The 16,891-nt window shown below is 32.9% G+C and overlaps 1 protein-coding gene across 1 annotated transcript; it reads left to right on the top strand.

Moving 5' to 3' along the window:
- The first annotated feature begins 295 nt into the window (after positions 1-295).
- LOC149538377 (receptor-like protein kinase HSL1) lies at positions 296-2,339 on the top strand. Its single transcript, XM_089802460.1, has 4 exons — positions 296-418; positions 548-1,190; positions 1,922-2,109; positions 2,250-2,339. The coding sequence occupies exons 1-4, from the start codon at positions 296-298 to the stop codon at positions 2,337-2,339; spliced, it is 1,044 nt and encodes a 347-aa protein (XP_089658586.1).
- Positions 2,340-16,891: the final 14,552 nt, after the last annotated feature.

The raw sequence follows: 16,891 nt of genomic DNA, 5'->3' as shown, positions 1-16,891 counted from the left end.
TTCGGAAGTTGGACAACTCACAAAACTTTAAGAATTTGAAGCAAGCAACAATAACCTGTCAGGCCCCATTCCACCTGATCTCGCAACCTTAAGTCTGCTCAATATTCTCAAGCTCGACCACAATCTTCTCTCAGAAGAAATTCTCGTGAAAATAATATCACTGAAGAATGTCAATCAACTCAATTTGGGTTACAATCGACTAATAGGAGAAATCCCTGGGATTTTGAGCAATGTAGGTAGTCTTGATTTGTCAAACAATCTTCTTTCTGGAGGCGTTCCTGCCGAATTGGGATGAATGAATCTGAATATTTTCAATGTATCCAACAATTACTTGTCTGGGCTAATTCCTGATGGCTTAGACAATCCGGCTTACAAGGACAGCTTTGTAGGCAATCTGATGCTATGCGGAGGACAGAATGTGATGCTACCTTCGTGCTCCTCGTCAAGTAAAATGTCACCGTAGAGGTTAGCGACCATTCTAGTGCCATATTTAGTTATATTAGTCATTGTAAGCTGACTCTTTATTTATCTATGTCGCTCCTCGAAGTGGCGTTACGTAGACATGCAGTCCTGGAAGATGACGCCATTCCATCCCACAGATGTGGACGAGGCATTCATCCTTCACAACTTGAGGGAGAATAATGTGATTGGCTCTAGAGGCGCTGGAAAATTTTACAAGGTTATTCTACCAAATGGGAAAGCTATGGCGGTTAAGAAAATCCAGAACCGGAACATGAGCAGATCAGGAAGAAATCGGAAGAGAAATGGTTTGCGCGAAGTAGAGAGTAAAATGGGGGAAGTGGAGGTGGATAAATTGGGACGCATCCGGCATGCTAATATTTTGAAGCTTCTCTGCTGCATTTCAAGTGAACACTCCGATTTCAAGCTATTGGTATACGAGTTTATGCCCAACGGCAGCTTGTTCGATATTCTGCACGGGAATAGATCTGGACCACAAGTAAATCTTCAATGGCCGATCCGTTATCAGATTGCTCTTGCTGTAGCCCATGGGTTGAGCTATATGCATCATGATTTCTCCCCTCCACTATTGCACAGAGATGTGAAATCCAGTAAGATCTTGCTGGATGAGAGTTTTAAAGCTAAAATTTTAGATTTTGGGGTGTCCAAAGAGCTAAACAAGCTGGGGTATGAGTTCACAGTGTCTGGTTACGTAGGGTCACATGCCCCAGGTATTAAAACTCACTCTTTGAGATCGACATAATGTAGTTTTTCGTGCAGGAATTCTCTTCTTTCCTTTCATTATCTTTTAGGGTCCATTTGGTTGCTGGCATAGGAATTGAAAATTAGAATAGAAAAATAGAATGGAAATGAAAATGGGGAATGGGAATAGAAAAGGGCAATTCCAATTGTATTTGGTTCGCTTAGAATTTGATTAGGAATATGTTAATCCATTGTTTGGTTGTTAAAAAATGGAATAGAAATAAGATTAAGTTTTGTATTTTTAAAAATATTTTCCTTTTAATTTTTTTGGTTTAATTTATTGTCTTTTGGTTAATTTTTCAATAATGGTAAAAAGGTTAATTTATTTTTATTTTTATTTTATTCATTGAAGTTAATGAGAAATATAATTTCTTTCATTTTTTTAAACAAATAGATATTATTTATTTTATTTTATTTTTAAAAAAATATAAAAAAAATTTAAAATTTTTTTGTTTTAAAATTGAAAAAAAGGTTTAAAAAACTAAATCAGATTGGGAATAGAAATGGCTTATTCCAATAACAGATATTTTTTGGCATAGACATATGCTCATTTTAGGGGCAAAATTGGAATATGCCTTCCTATTCCCAATTCTGATTGAGATTACCAAACAACAAATATAAAACATATTCTAATTTTCTCTTCCTATTCCAGTCCTATTCCAGCAACCAAACGAGCCCTTAAGGAATTATTATGATGCAGAGTATGCGAATAGGCCAAAGGTGAATGAGAAGAGTGATGTTTACAGTTTTCGAGAGGTGATGTTAGATCTGGTTAGCGGAAAGAAAGCTATGGGTAAGGCAGAGTATAGAGAGGATGGGGACATTGTGGAATGGATACGCAATAGAATTCTTATGGGCGGACAAGAGGCAGTGTTTGACAATCTCATGGTGGGAGATAATTGCATAGAACAAATGATGTGTGTCTTGCATTTGGGTTTGGTTTGCACAAATAGAGTGCCTAATCAATGGCCTTCTATTAGAAAAGTAGTAAAGAGATATTAGTAACGTGCAATGGAGATATGTTTAAGGAGAGATTTCAAAATCTCGGAACAAACTTGAATAACGATTTTGACAGCGATAATAATGAAGTGGTTTGCTTTCAAGAGACGAACTTGTAGAAAATTGTCCACGTCTAGTTTTGTAGCATTCCTTCCTCAAGCCAAAAGACATCTTTGATTTTGTTCCTACAAAGATAGGGCCTGGCTTAACCAACACATTTGAAGCATTGATGTTGAGTGCGTTGTATCATATGGGACCCATTTAAACAGCAACCGTTGAGGTTCTGTTTAAATTGAACTTTTGTTTTAAAATTTATTGATGCATTATCAAAGATGATTTTTTAATTTATTAAAACTAGCAGTTGCATGCTTTTGTACATGCAACGAGTGCGAAGATAGGAGATGAGATTTAAGAGAAAAATGTAGAGTGAACATTAAATAATGTAAATATAAGTTTTTTAAAAATGAAAATAAAAAAATAAAAAAATTGAAGATTAAAACATAGATATAAAATTTACAATATTTAGGAAATTTGAATATTGCTTAAGAAAAATTAATAAGAGAAATACAAAAAATTAATATGAAAAATAGTGACATCTCTAACAAATATTCTATTGACTAAATAAATTATAGAAACTGAAAAAAAAATACTTAAAGAAAACACTAAACTAATGTAATAATAAAAAATTAAATAATTTAAAAACTAAAACCTATATCAATTTAAAAAATAAAAAGTTTAATAAATAGAGATCACAACATAATCTAATGTGAAGATCACAAGTAATTATTTTTTAAATAAATAAGAAAAGAAAAAAAATAGTTAAAAGTGGATATTTAAAATATAATCTTATGTGAACAAATTAGATTATTATTAATTTTTAATTTAAATAACATAATATTTACTAAAATCTTTTAAATAAATAATAAATTTATCAAATATTAAAAAAATTATTTTAAAAAACCCATCAAAAAAACTATTGTGAAAAATTAATAAGAGAAATACAAAAAAAAAGAAATGTCTAACAAGTATTCTATTGACTAAATAAATTATAGAAACTAAAAAATAATATGTAAAGAAAAAATTAAGCTAATATAAAAAAATAAATTAAAATAATTTAAAAACAAAAATCTAAATCAATTTTAAAAATCAAGAGTTAAATGAATAGATCACAACATGAGCTAATGTGGAGATCACAACTAATAAATAGAAAAAGAAAAATAATAGTTAAAAGTGAAGATAACAACTAATAAATATCAAAACAAGAGTTAAAAGTGGAGTGAGATAAAAACAAGCCGATAAATAATTAACGGGAAAGATTTTTAATTTTCCAGCCAAACTGACAACTTTCCCAGCCAACTTGCAAATTTTTCATCAAAATTTTAATTTTTGGGAACAAAGTTCCCACAAATAGCCTATCGGCTAAATAAAGTTGAATTACACATTATTAATTGACGGAAAAAAAAGAGAAGGTGATTGTAAATTTTTTTAAAGAGTTATTTGATTTAAGTTTATGTTGTGGGTAAAATTATTTTCAATCTATATAAATTTTTTATTTAGAAATAATAATATGTAATGAAAATAAACTATCTAGGTATTTTTTATTTGTATTTATTATATATATTAATATAATTTTAAAAAATATTAAAGTGAAATAAAGTATCTAATAATGATTTTTTTGAAGTGTAAGATCTTTATTTAAAACTAATGGTTAGATTTTTTTAATTTTTTTTCTTAAAACTTTATATTTATATTAATAATCATCTGGTTCAAAAGGGCTCCCAAAGAAAGAACTAGGAAATAAAACTTTGTTTATAACCCAAAATGGTTAGAAATTTTAAGAAATAAATATAATTTAGATAGTTAAAACAAAACCATATGTTTTATATACAAAGATTTATATTGAATTTTTTTAATAGATATAATTAATACTCTACTAAATAAATACTTATTTTTGTCGATATTAAAAATAAAATAAAATTATTAACAAAATTTAATTTAATTTTTTAATAAAAGATTATATGAAAAAACTAAATTTATATTCTTTCATATATAATGTAAAGAGAATTTGTTATACAATTGATACAAGAAAATATAAATAGTTTTATGGCATTTTTCACATTTTTAATCATTTTTTGAATTATATATCGATTGATCACAAAAAAGAGAGTACAAAAGGAGGAGCAGAGAGGCAAAGCCTGAACCCACCGAGTTCATATCAAAATTACAAAGTATGATCACCACAAATAACAGTTATCAAGAGTATAAGCAACAAAAAAGAGCCAATAATAGTCAAAGAAGAACATCATTATAGTCTTCAACCCAGGAGGTCCATCCTTGATCGCCCTCCATCCACACAACCTTCTTCCATTCCAAGATATGAGAAAATAATCAAATTTATCAGAGTAGGACCCTCTATTATCCCTGATTTCCTTAAGCAGCTTTTTAAGAGCATCTTCAAAGGCAACCTGATTGTCAACAAGCTTGGCCCATTCTAACCCATTTTTCATTTTGTAGATAAACATGGTGGCATAGCCATCATGGAGAAATCTTTGTAGCTTCTCCCTCTCAAGCCGCATCACACAACAAACTTGTGAAATAATTTTAAAGCATATGAGTTTCCTAAGAAACATAGTAAGAGTTCTTCCATTGCCTTGAAATTTTTCCTCATTTCTATATTTCCAAATTAAACCAAAGGATGTAAGAAGAAAGAATATGCCAGAAAATATTAGCATCTTTTTTAAGACCAAGTATAGAAACAATAATAATATCAAAAGTAGTAGCATGTTTAATTATGGAAATTCCAAAGAGCATCCAAACTTCCCTGGCAAAAGAACACTCAAAGATAATGTGCCTCATACTCTCACACATTTTGCAAACAAGACAAGTATCAGAGTCACCTTGTTGAGTTTTAATAGGCAGTCTATCCAGCAAAAGAGAAAATGCTACCATTTGAAACATTTAATTTTGGGAGGAATATGAGACTTCCAAAATTTCTCAAAGGTTTTTTTGCCACTCAGGGGGGTTAGAATTAAAATACCAGATGAAGTTAAGATGCTGTGAAACTGAGGAATTATTATTGAGGACTTTATAGATGCCTTTAGGTTTAATTTTAGGGAGGAGGGAACCATCATCACAATAGAATGAGAGGTACCTATGGGAATCAACATCACTATTGTAGGGGAGATTGAGATGGGCACAAGCATTCTTGATCATATTAAAGGTCCTTTTGTGAGAAACAGGGAGATCAAAGTTGGAACTAATAGTTTGCTAGCACATAAGGTTATCATTATCCAAGATGTTCATAAAACACTTGATTCCTTTGCTATGCCAAAATCTAGCAGAGCAGCCTTGGGTTAAGGCAATAGGCTTCCCATTATGATGAAGGTTCCACTAAATAGACCATTCACCATGTAGATAATTGTTATTATCAAACTTAGCATTATAAATGAATCTACGCACATTTCCCCAGGCCTTCCAGATAGATTTGAAAACCCAAGTACTTTGAACAGAGATAGGAAATGAACCAGCAACCAAATCAGAAAAGAGGAGATTATTCCATGTTTTAGCATGTTTGGGGACACCAACCTGGATGTTATTTCTTATGAACACCTTCTACGGTTCCTACCCATCAAGGGCCTAGAAAATCCATTTAGTAGCAAGGGAAATCCCTTGCTGCTTGAGATCTTTCAGACCCAATCCTCCAAGCTTCTTGTCAACACGGCACCAACTCCATTTGACAGCATGGGCCTTTCTTTTCCCTTTCCCACCAGACCATAGGAATCTCCCGATAGCCTTCTATATTTCAAGCACCTGGTAATTACTAAACATCAAAATAGAAGAATAATAAATTCTATAAGAAGAGAGGATCTTTTAACAGACTTGAACTCTTGCGGCAAGGGATAACACTCTATTGTCCCATTTATTAAGCTTCTTGTTAATTCTCTCCTTAATCCTCAGCCACATATCCTTAAGAGAGGGGGAGATAGAGAAAGTAATACCAAGGTAGTGCACAATTCTGTGAGGACCACCCCAAGAAAAGCCAATTTGAAGAAGCCAATCTAGGGGTTCCTCCTCCCATCCAAGAAGGATGGATTTGGAATTAGAGATGCGGGCTCCTGAAGCTTTCCCAAAAATATCAAGCTTCTGAGTAAGGCAACATGGATATTACGATAAGAACGCTCAAGAAAGAGTGAAGTATCATCCTCAAACTGTAAATGTAGAAGCTCAGAGTCATCAGGGAGAGTATTACCTTGAACTTTAGGAGATAGAGTATCATCTCTGAGAAGGTAAAACAAAGCATCAGAGACAATCACAAAGAGGGCAGGAGCAAGAGGACATCCTTGCCTAATGGATCGGGAAAGGGGGATAGGATGGGAGAGATTACCATTAACTTCAATAAGGGCAGAGGAATCTTTAAGGAGGACTCGGACATATCTGTAGAATTCATCAGGGAAACCAAATGCCTTGAGGATGGTGAGAATGAAATCCCACTCGACTCTATCATAGGCTTTTTCAAAATCAAGAAGAAACATGGGAGCATTATGGTTGGAGGACTTGGCCCAATCCATAGATAATTATTTTAATATTTTAAGTAAATGGTATTTCAATAATTTAAAATGTATTTTTTAATTTTATTTATTTTATATATTAATATAGTAATAAAAGTAATTTTTTAAAAAGTGAAATAAAGTATCTAATTAAGTTTTTTTTGATGTGTAAGATATTTATTTAAAATTAATGGTTAGAAATTTTAAGAAATAAATAAAATTTAAATAGTTAAAACAAAACCATGTGTTTTATATACAAAGATCTATATTGAATTTTTTTTATAGATATAATTAATATTCCACAAATTTAATTTAATTTTTAAAAAAAGATTATGTGAAAAAACTAAATTTATATTCTTTCATATATAATGTAGAGATAATTTGTTATACAATTGATCCAAGAAAATATACATAGTTTTATGGCATTTTTCACATTTTTAATCATTTAAAAAAAAATCATATAAACACTTGTAATATTAATAGTATTACAAATGTAATAGTAATAAATAACTCATTTTTCATTCTAACAATTGATTATTGAAATAAAATTAATAAAATTACCATAAAAAATATTTTTTCTATATTATAAAAATTCAAATAAATATAAATCATTGTTTATAAAAAAATATTAATTTAAAATAATTTATTTAAGATAAATATTTTCTCTTAATGTCAATCATAAAATGATTAATTTAATGAAATATGGAAAACATTATTTCTTAACATTATATAAAAATTAAATATTATTACATTTTTTTTTTGATACGGTAAATGACCAAGGCCTTGATCTATATTATTAATTTAAAAGCAATTACAAAGCATATCTCCGTTCAAATGGGCACTGGTAGGAAAGAACGAAGAAGAAAACCTCCAGTCTTGCCCGAGACAAATGTCCTATATTATTACAACTTTAAAAGGGGCATACCCCAGTGAAATAGTTTCTCTAATAATTACAAGTAATCTGGGGAATACCCCTGATAATTTATAACTCAAGAAATCCATAAATTCTTGCCGAGTGATGGTAGGATAGCGATCAAGAGATTGATTATAATTTCTCATATTACTTCTTGCATTCAACCATTTTTATACTATATATTCAAACAAAGGGTTTGCCATTAATGAGAAAAAGCAAAAAAAAAAAAAAAAACATAGATACCTAGCAAAATAAAGAGCTAAATATGAACACTGACTGCAAAATCAGCGAACTAAACTATAAGGAGAGGAAAAGTAGTTAACTCTGCTAGATGACCACTATGAAATAGTCTGAGAGTATACATAATAATCAACAATATGAGCTAAATTTCACATCATAAAAAGTTTTAAGAAAGGGTTCCCAAACCATGATTTCTTTACTATAATCATAACTATACTGATAAAAAGGAACCTGCCTTAACCAATTATAACAAAGAAGAGCCTATTCTATGAGATCGCCCAGCTATAGCTTATAGAAGAGGTTATCTTAAAGGATTAATTAGTAAAAAGATTTAACGGGCCCTTAATAAAAGGCTACATGTTAACCAATCATAAATGGAGTTAGAATCAGTTGGCCAAAGTGAGGAGAGAGTCTTATCAAACAGATGAAACTGGCAGAACTGGCCGGTCTAAAAATTATTCTTAATTGGAAAACAGAGTTTGACCCAAATAGCTGATTAACTACTAACTACTAAATTACATAGAATGCCAAGCAAAGATACTACACCTAGAAAGCAAGTTCGAAGAATTTCCTGAGAATAGAAATCAATTTAAGTGTTACCCACTAAATGAGAGAACACCACAACATTTGAGAGGAAGTTTATCGGGGGAGAGGGGCCCAATCCATGATTCCACTGCTAACACATTACTTGATTCATTATTACCAATCATGACTAGACCAATTATAGAAGTATTGCATCTTTTCGATGCTAACGACCGGACATCACAGATAGAGGAGGCTAAATAGGCTTAAAATTAAAAAAACCATATCCTATATTTATGAGCTTACCAGCCATTAATGATGCTTGAACCAGTGCCCAAAAAGGAAGAAGACAATGATCTTAGCAAAAACCTTAGTCAAGCTAGATCCTCCAATATTAAGAAAAAACCTAATTGGGTAACGGAGTCTACTCCTAAAAGAAGATCTCATACTTAATCTTGATTTTCAGAGACTTCCATACATAGAAACTTTATCCATTTACATAAACTCTAGAGATTTACTGAAGATGGAAATCGAATAGTAGTATCATGAAAGCTTATAAATACCAAGTCTCAGAGTTATAAAATATCAAAAAAGCGGCATCGCCAAATTCGTGATAAACTTGTAGAAATTATCTCATGCTACCATTTAATCTATATCGGGTAGTAAGGATTTCATACAAACTCTGAGTATTAAAATTTTGCGTATTTCATACAATTATACTGTCCTTAGAAATATCTCATATGCAGATGCTGAGTATGTTAATAAAGTAATAAACTAGAGCAAATTAAGCCTAGAGCGGCCAAAATAGGTTAACATGAAATACAAACCTAATCCGAATTAAATAAGATACTATCTCAATTATAGATAGGGTCCTAAAATTTCAAGTGCTCAAATATACTAAAACTTAGTACAAATATCTTTAATATTGATTATATATTAACACACCAATTTACAACAGAGTTTATCACTAATTTACAGACCAAACCATTCATGCTATAACATACCGATTTATAGACCATATACTTGTGCTTCAGTCTGAGGGATAATCATCTTAGCTATAATAGCGTAGTAACAAAATTGCCACCAGTATATATGTTAGAATTCTTATAGTACTATATCTTATCTGGAATGGCTAGCATCTAACTAGATGGTCCCCTTCCTTCCTTCCAAAATACCATAATCACATCCGCCATGTCATTTGAATGTTCCACTCGAAAATTCGGTGGAAATGTGTAGTCGTGTTTCACTCTGCTTGATTTCTTTGTATTTGGGGTACTGAATTCCAAATCATCCAGATTGTCGAAAGACACCCTCAGCTTGATGTGGGCATTGAAGTGGTGAAGATAGTTGAGGAGCCACTCTTTATTTTCTTCTATAATAATCCTTCGCCATCGAAGGAGAAAATGTATGTTGGCCTCCATTTTTGGCCATTCTCTATAAAAAGCTAGGTTTTCCCGAATGAACAGAGACTATCATTGAGGAGCAGTTACTAAATCCGGATGCCCTACAGGGAGACTCATATATCTTTCAGGGAGGGGAGTCTTGAATTTATTATCAATGCTGAACACTGCTTCTTCCAGCCCCTTTCTCCATGTTAGAACAAAAAGATCATGACAGAGCCAGACAATGTCATTCGCTTCTATTTTAGCTCTTACTAAACATTCGATAAAGGACCCGATAATATCGCTATTGGTCCTCTAGGTATACTGATAATCTAACACTTCCTCTCCTAGTGCTCTACAAATAGCAAAGCATGTCATGTCATCCACCGGGTATAAAATGCGATTCCACCTTTCTAGTTTTACTAGCCCACAAAAGGCCATAGTTCGATTCTCAGAGGCATGAAACAGGACAATGTTGGATTCCATTCTTAAACTGGGAAATTGAGGATGGGAAGATCAGATACATACTTCTATAAATAACGAAGGGAAACTTCTAGATGCGAGCATGAGATATACCATCTCATGAATACCATTATCGAAAGGCTGAAGCTTACCCATGCGAAGTACTAGAAGTGCGAGATATCACAAGAGGGTAATCATTATACGAAATCTTGATCTATCTACACCATGATTTACGCAATATTGGTGTAAAAGGTACCTTAATCATAAAGACTACAAACTTCACACACTCGAGCTACCAAAGATTGGTCTACCGTTATTTTAAGATTATTAGACGAAGATGACTAAATGTCTTCTTTAGTGGTGTCACTAAATATAAGAGAACTTTATGCTACTGGATAGCATAATTTAACTAACCAAACTTAAGATATACGCTCCACTTAGACCATTATTAGTGTGGAATACAATACTCCTTATTAACCAATAAGGAATTGACTCCATCTGCCCCTAGGTTAGCTAGCTGATCTGCCCTACTATTGCCTTCCCTGAATATGTGACAGATCCTATACTCTTCCAACTTATCCAATGAAAGGATAATTTCATCTAAGTGAGAATTCAGGACCCAGTTAGGGGTGGATCTTTTCCTAACAGCATTGAGGATGATTAGGGAGTCACCTTGAATAATAACTTTGGTTAACTTAAGCTCTAGGCATAACTGAATCCCTTGATGGAGAGCCTCTAGTTCTGCTATATTATTTTAGGTAGGTTGGATAGGCATCACTTTTTTAGCTATCCAAGATCCTACCTCATTGGTTATTATACATCCAATACCCGCTATACCTGGGTTGCCTTGCACAACTCCATCGAAATTTAGGTTGACCCATCCATTCGGTGGCGGAACCCATTTGCAGATTTTCTTGGCCTCTATATTTTTTTTCATGTATGTTAAGGGGGGGTTGTTTAGATTGGACCATCGCTTCTTGATAATGCCATCCCAATTTGAAAAGGAACCTTCCTCTAGCCTTGATTTACTTAAGTAGGAGTTGACTAATTCTACAATACTAGCTTCAATTTTGACAATAAGCTCTACCGGTTTGAGTTCCAAGTTTTGGAAAATATGTTGATTCCATTCCTTCCAGATTTCCTAGATAATGATGGAAGGGGATATGTTTCGAAGCTTAATGTAGACTCCCTTAACAAAATTCGTGGGCCAACCAAAGAGAAAATAAATCAAAAAATTTGGAAAAGGTGTAGACCAGTCCAACCTCCACCTAATCCACTCCCAGCAACTTTGGGCATAGGTACAATTGAACAAGAGATGATCAGCATCTTCACTATTACAATGGCAAAGGGTACACCTAGAGGGGCCCTAGAAGCCAAGAATGTAAAGTCTATCCATAGTTAAAACCCTTTTTTGAATAGCAAGCCAAAGGAAGAATCCGACTTTTGGGAGACAAGAGGAGTCCCAGCATAGTTGTAATGGGATATCTACAAACTCTGTTTGATGAGTTTTGACAATGGCCCTATAACCATTACTAACATTGTATTGCCCATCATTGGAGGCAGCCCAAATTAGTGTATCCTCTTTGCTTGTTTGTTTGATTTTTCTATCTTTCACTAGCTTATCAAAGTTTTTCATAATTTCCTCTTTTAGACCTAATCCTTTGATAGATTTCCAAGACCATTTGGGTGAGCCTTTTGATATTGACAAGATCTTATAATCTTTAACTTTATTGCCCCAAAGGGACTTTAAACTATCTATGAGTGTCAGAATATTAAGTTGGTGAGAGAGGGGTGGTTTACCATCCCATGAGTCCTCCCAAAAGAGGGCTTCTTCACCTAAACCTACATCCCAGGTAAGAAATTTACTAACTAGACTACGAAATCTTAGCATGAAGTTCCAACATTCTGATCCTTTGGTAGGAGAAACAATTCTGAAAATTGATAGTGGGTCCTCCATGATGAGATATTTATTATAGATTATCTTAGCCCATTTTCGATTATATTCATTGTATAGGCACCAAATAAGTTTCACTCCTAGAGCTTCATTTTGCCATTGGAGGTTTTTTACCCCTAAACCCCCACACTCTTTGGGTTTGCAAATATTTTGCCACTTGATTAGAGCCCACTTACTATCTCCATCCCTATCATTCCATAGGAAGTTCCTCATCTTGGACTCAAATTTCTTGAGGTTCTACATAGAAAGAGGAAGGCAAGATAGCGGATAAGTAGGAATGGCTGATAGTATTGCACTAATCTTGGTGCATTTGCCTGCCTTAGTTAACCATCTGTCCTTCCACGACCCTAACTTGGAATCTAATTTCTTTAGGGTATCATCCCAAACCTTACCTGATTTAGTTCCTTTTTCTAAGGCTATGCCAAGATATTTGCAGGGAAAGGTTCCTTTCTTGTAACCCATGATCCTACAAATTTGCTCCTCAATTTCTATCTTAGTGTTTAAAAAGAAAATTTTGGATTTATGATTTTTGACCTTCTATCCCGAAGCTTTCATATACAGGTTAATAATACTTTTGAGAGATTGAGCTTCTGTAATTATGCTTTTCCTAGAGAGGATAGTGTCATTAGCAAACTGTTGGTGAGTTATATTAGGTAAATCTTTGGAGACTATGATACCTGAGATCTGTTGTCTATTATATGCATCCTCAACAGCTCTTCCAAAGGCTTCCGCCATGATAATGAACAACGAGGGTGATAGAGGGTCCCCTTGTCTAATACCTCTAGATATATCAAAAAAACCTTCTGGAGTACCGTTAATGAGAATCAAAATTTTAGGGGTAGAAATAAATTTGAAGATTAGATTGATCCACTGATGTGAGATTCCAAACACTTCTAATGTTTTACATAGGAATCTCCAGTCCACCATATCATATGCTTTCTGAATGTCTAGTTTCATGAGCATACAGGCTTCCTTGTTGATTCTTGCCGAATGAATCATTTCTTGAATGGTGATGATACCATCTAGAATGGATCTACCTAGCATGAACCCTGTTTCTTCCTCTAAAATAATCTTTGGGAGGATCTTTTTGAGTTTGTTTGCTATAATCTTGGAAAATATTTTATAGACAGTGTTGCATAAGGCTATTGGTCTATAATCTCCTGGGGATTCTGGATCAGACTTCTTAGGAACCAATGTAATGAAAGAGAAACTAATTTCAGCAAGAAGAGAGCCTCCGTTTCTAGATGCTTCGATTGCTTTCTAGAGGTCAACACCTATGATATCCCAGCATTTATGGAAAAGGAATGCTTGGAATCCATCTGGTCCTGGGGATTTATCTGGGTTCATGTTGAAAACCACATTCTTGACTTCATCTAAGGTGATGGGTTTAATCAGATTAATATTATCCTGCTGATCAACAACTTTCGAAATTACTTTCAAAAGACTAGTTTGAGTAGTGTAATTTGAACCATTATGGTTATTTAGTACGTTTTTTAAATAATTAACAAAGGTGTCTGCAATTTCTCCTGGTTTTTCTGTTGTAATACCTTATTGATTTTTTACACTTGTGATTCTGCTCTTTGCTCTGTTGTAGATGGTTGAGTTATGAAAGAATTTTGTATTACGGTCACCTTCTGCTAGCCATCTTTCTCTTGATTTCTGCCTCCAGAATATCTCTTCTTTGGTTAGAATATTTTCTTGTTAGGCTAACAGTTCTTTTTCGAGGAGATAACTCTTATTGTCCATACCTTTCTTAATCACTTCCGAATGAAGTTCTTTAAGCTGATTTTCTATATCCAATTTCTCGCTGAAAATGTTGTTAAACTGGTCTTTATTCCATCCAAGGATATGTTCCTTAAGCATTTTTAATTTGTTGACGAAGACAAACATTTTAGACCTTGTGAAGCTCTCTAAGTCCCACCAAGCTTTAATATTACTGAGAAATTTAGGGTCTAGGAACCACATTTTCTCACATTTGAATGGGTTTCTAACCGGTTTAAGGGGCTCTAAGAATTCAAATGTAACCAAAAAATGATCTGATCTCGCGATGGATAAAATAGAAGATTGGAAGTTAAGGTTGTAGGAATCTAATTTCCGTTGTATCATAAATCTATCGAGTTTCTCTGCGATGTAAGAAAAGTCCCTTCTTCTATTGTTCCATGTATAAATGCCATTATTGGTAGGAGTGTCAATAAGATTATGGTTGGCACACCATTCCTTAAATATTTTAGATGCTTGCGATAGTATTTGAATACCACCATCATTTTCATTTAGGTCTAGGACGGTATTGAAGTCTCCTCCTAATAGAAAAAATTCCTTATTTTGACTATTCAAGAAATGACCAATTTCTTCCAATACTAACATTTTATCAGAATTACTAACCGGACCATACACATTGATGATAATGAATTTAAGATTTGATTTTAAGCTTTGGACCTTACCGCTAATCCAATTCTTAGAATTATTAAGGATATTAAGACTAACCTTCCTTGGGTCCCAAAGGATTCCTAAACCCCCTAATGCCCCTAAGGATTCCTGAAACATGGATCGCCAAATTCCAAGCATCCTACTTAACTTATCTATTTCTACAGAGTTTAGTTTAGATTCTTGAATGAGAACAATATCAGAGTTAAAGATTTTTAGGTTATTTTTTAATAACCTTTTTTTGCTAGGGTCATTGAGACCCCTAACATTCCAAGTAGTGATCTTCATACCTGATTGGGAAGTTACTTCCCCTTCCCATTATGGAAAATCTGGTCAATCTTTTGCTATTCCTTGCTCAGACCCTCTGCTTCTCGAAGTATCTTTAGAGATTTCCTGCCTCTTTTACCCTTTACTCTACCGCAATTTGGTGATTTAGGTCCTTCTTGGGACATTTAGTTACCTAGCTGATCCAAGTTTACTTCCGCTTGCTATACTATGTTCTTTGTATTTGTATTGGTTGGTTCTGTTCCTTTGGCTCAATTTCTGATAGTATATGTTTAGCTAAATCCAATTGACTAGTGAACTCTGCTGCCAACTCGTCCATTTGAATGTTAAATATGTCTCTTCTAAGATCTTCACTAGTGTAGTTCTCCCCCCATAACTGGATAACTCTCTAGGTAAGCTCTTCCTTCTGAGCTGCTAAGGTATTCTCACACTCTTCAGGACAGAAAGCTTGGACTAATTCATCAGTAAGCTGATTAATCTTATCCTCTTCTACCTTTGACATGTCAAATACAGTGTATGATGTGTCTGAGAATTTTTCCTTGTTCAAGAATTCCTAAAACTCAATGACTGTTAACATATTATTACATTTTAAAATTAAATATTAATTAAATTTAAAAATATTATCTTTTTAATTTTAACTTCTAATCTTTGCTTTTATATCAATAAAATATATAAATTATATTATTTAGTATTGATAATTGAAAATTAAAATGCATCCATAACAAAAATTAGTTATTGCACTATAAGAATAATAAAAAATAGATTGTAAATAGTCAATATAATCAAATAGTAGAAATATTAAATAGTTTACTTCAGAAAATCTTGATCTCGTGTCTACAAATAATGTTAACTTTGAACATTATGTAATGGAAAAGAGAAACGATAGCCAAATAAGTGGCTTCCATGTTTATGACACACTCAAAGTCAAAGCTTCAAGTGTGCCAGTTAAGCTGGGCCTAAAGATAATAAACAAAGCCTACTTGAGAAGATTTGGAATTTTAAATTAAATAATACTAGATTTTGTGTCTAATTTTGTAGTTTTTATCCATTAATATTAATAATATTACAATAGTGTTTCAAATGTGTTTTGTCATATGGTTGGTCAGATATAAAGTTAATGTGTTTAAATTTTTCTTATTTATATAATTGGTATTGTAGTGTTTACAATGTTTTTTTTGTCAAATGGCTTGTCAAATATGAATTAAATATGGGATAAGACTTTTCTTATTAATATAATTGTTTAATATATACACTTTTTTTTGGGATAAAAGTAGACATACCCACTACATTTTATTATTTTTCTTATACGGGTTCAACAAGGACTCATGGAGGAAAGAACTTGACAAGAAAACCTCCACTTCTGCTCATTAAAATTCTAAAGTAACTAAAATGTATAGAAAAAGAGCATGATAATAACTTATTGCCCAACAAACCTAACACTACTAAAGTTTACAAAATTGGTCATTTAGAAGGAGGCCAAATGTAATTTTTTAAAGAAATATGAATCATAATACAATTGCCAATTTGAGTATATAACCCTCTCCCCTTCCCAATTACATGAGTAGAAAATGTCATACATATTTGTCCCAAAAATTAATCCCACCCCAATAACGAAGTTGACAATGTCACAAAGGAGTAGATGTGGAGCCCCATAGCATGAAGAAGTCTTAGATACCTATGTCAATCACACATAGAACCATTAGAATATATCACCCAAATGAGCCACAATAATAAAGATTCCATCATCAATTTTTACTATATTTGTAGAGGAGCCAAGAGAATATTATCATGAAAATCCAATATGCGAGTCAAAAACATATTGGAGGAGAGTAGTATAGAGCCCCATGAAGTATAGCAAACTATAGTACAAATACAACATGTATGCACAGAGTGGCATGTCTTGGAAGTACGACTAGTATTCACAATATAGTCTTCATAGAAA

The sequence above is a fragment of the Cupressus sempervirens genome, chromosome 9, assembly GCF_028749045.1.
Source record: "Cupressus sempervirens isolate cs-2001-9-10 chromosome 9, ASM2874904v1, whole genome shotgun sequence".
Lineage (NCBI taxonomy): Eukaryota > Viridiplantae > Streptophyta > Pinopsida > Cupressales > Cupressaceae > Cupressus > Cupressus sempervirens.
This window is presented reverse-complemented; position numbering and strand designations above follow the sequence as displayed.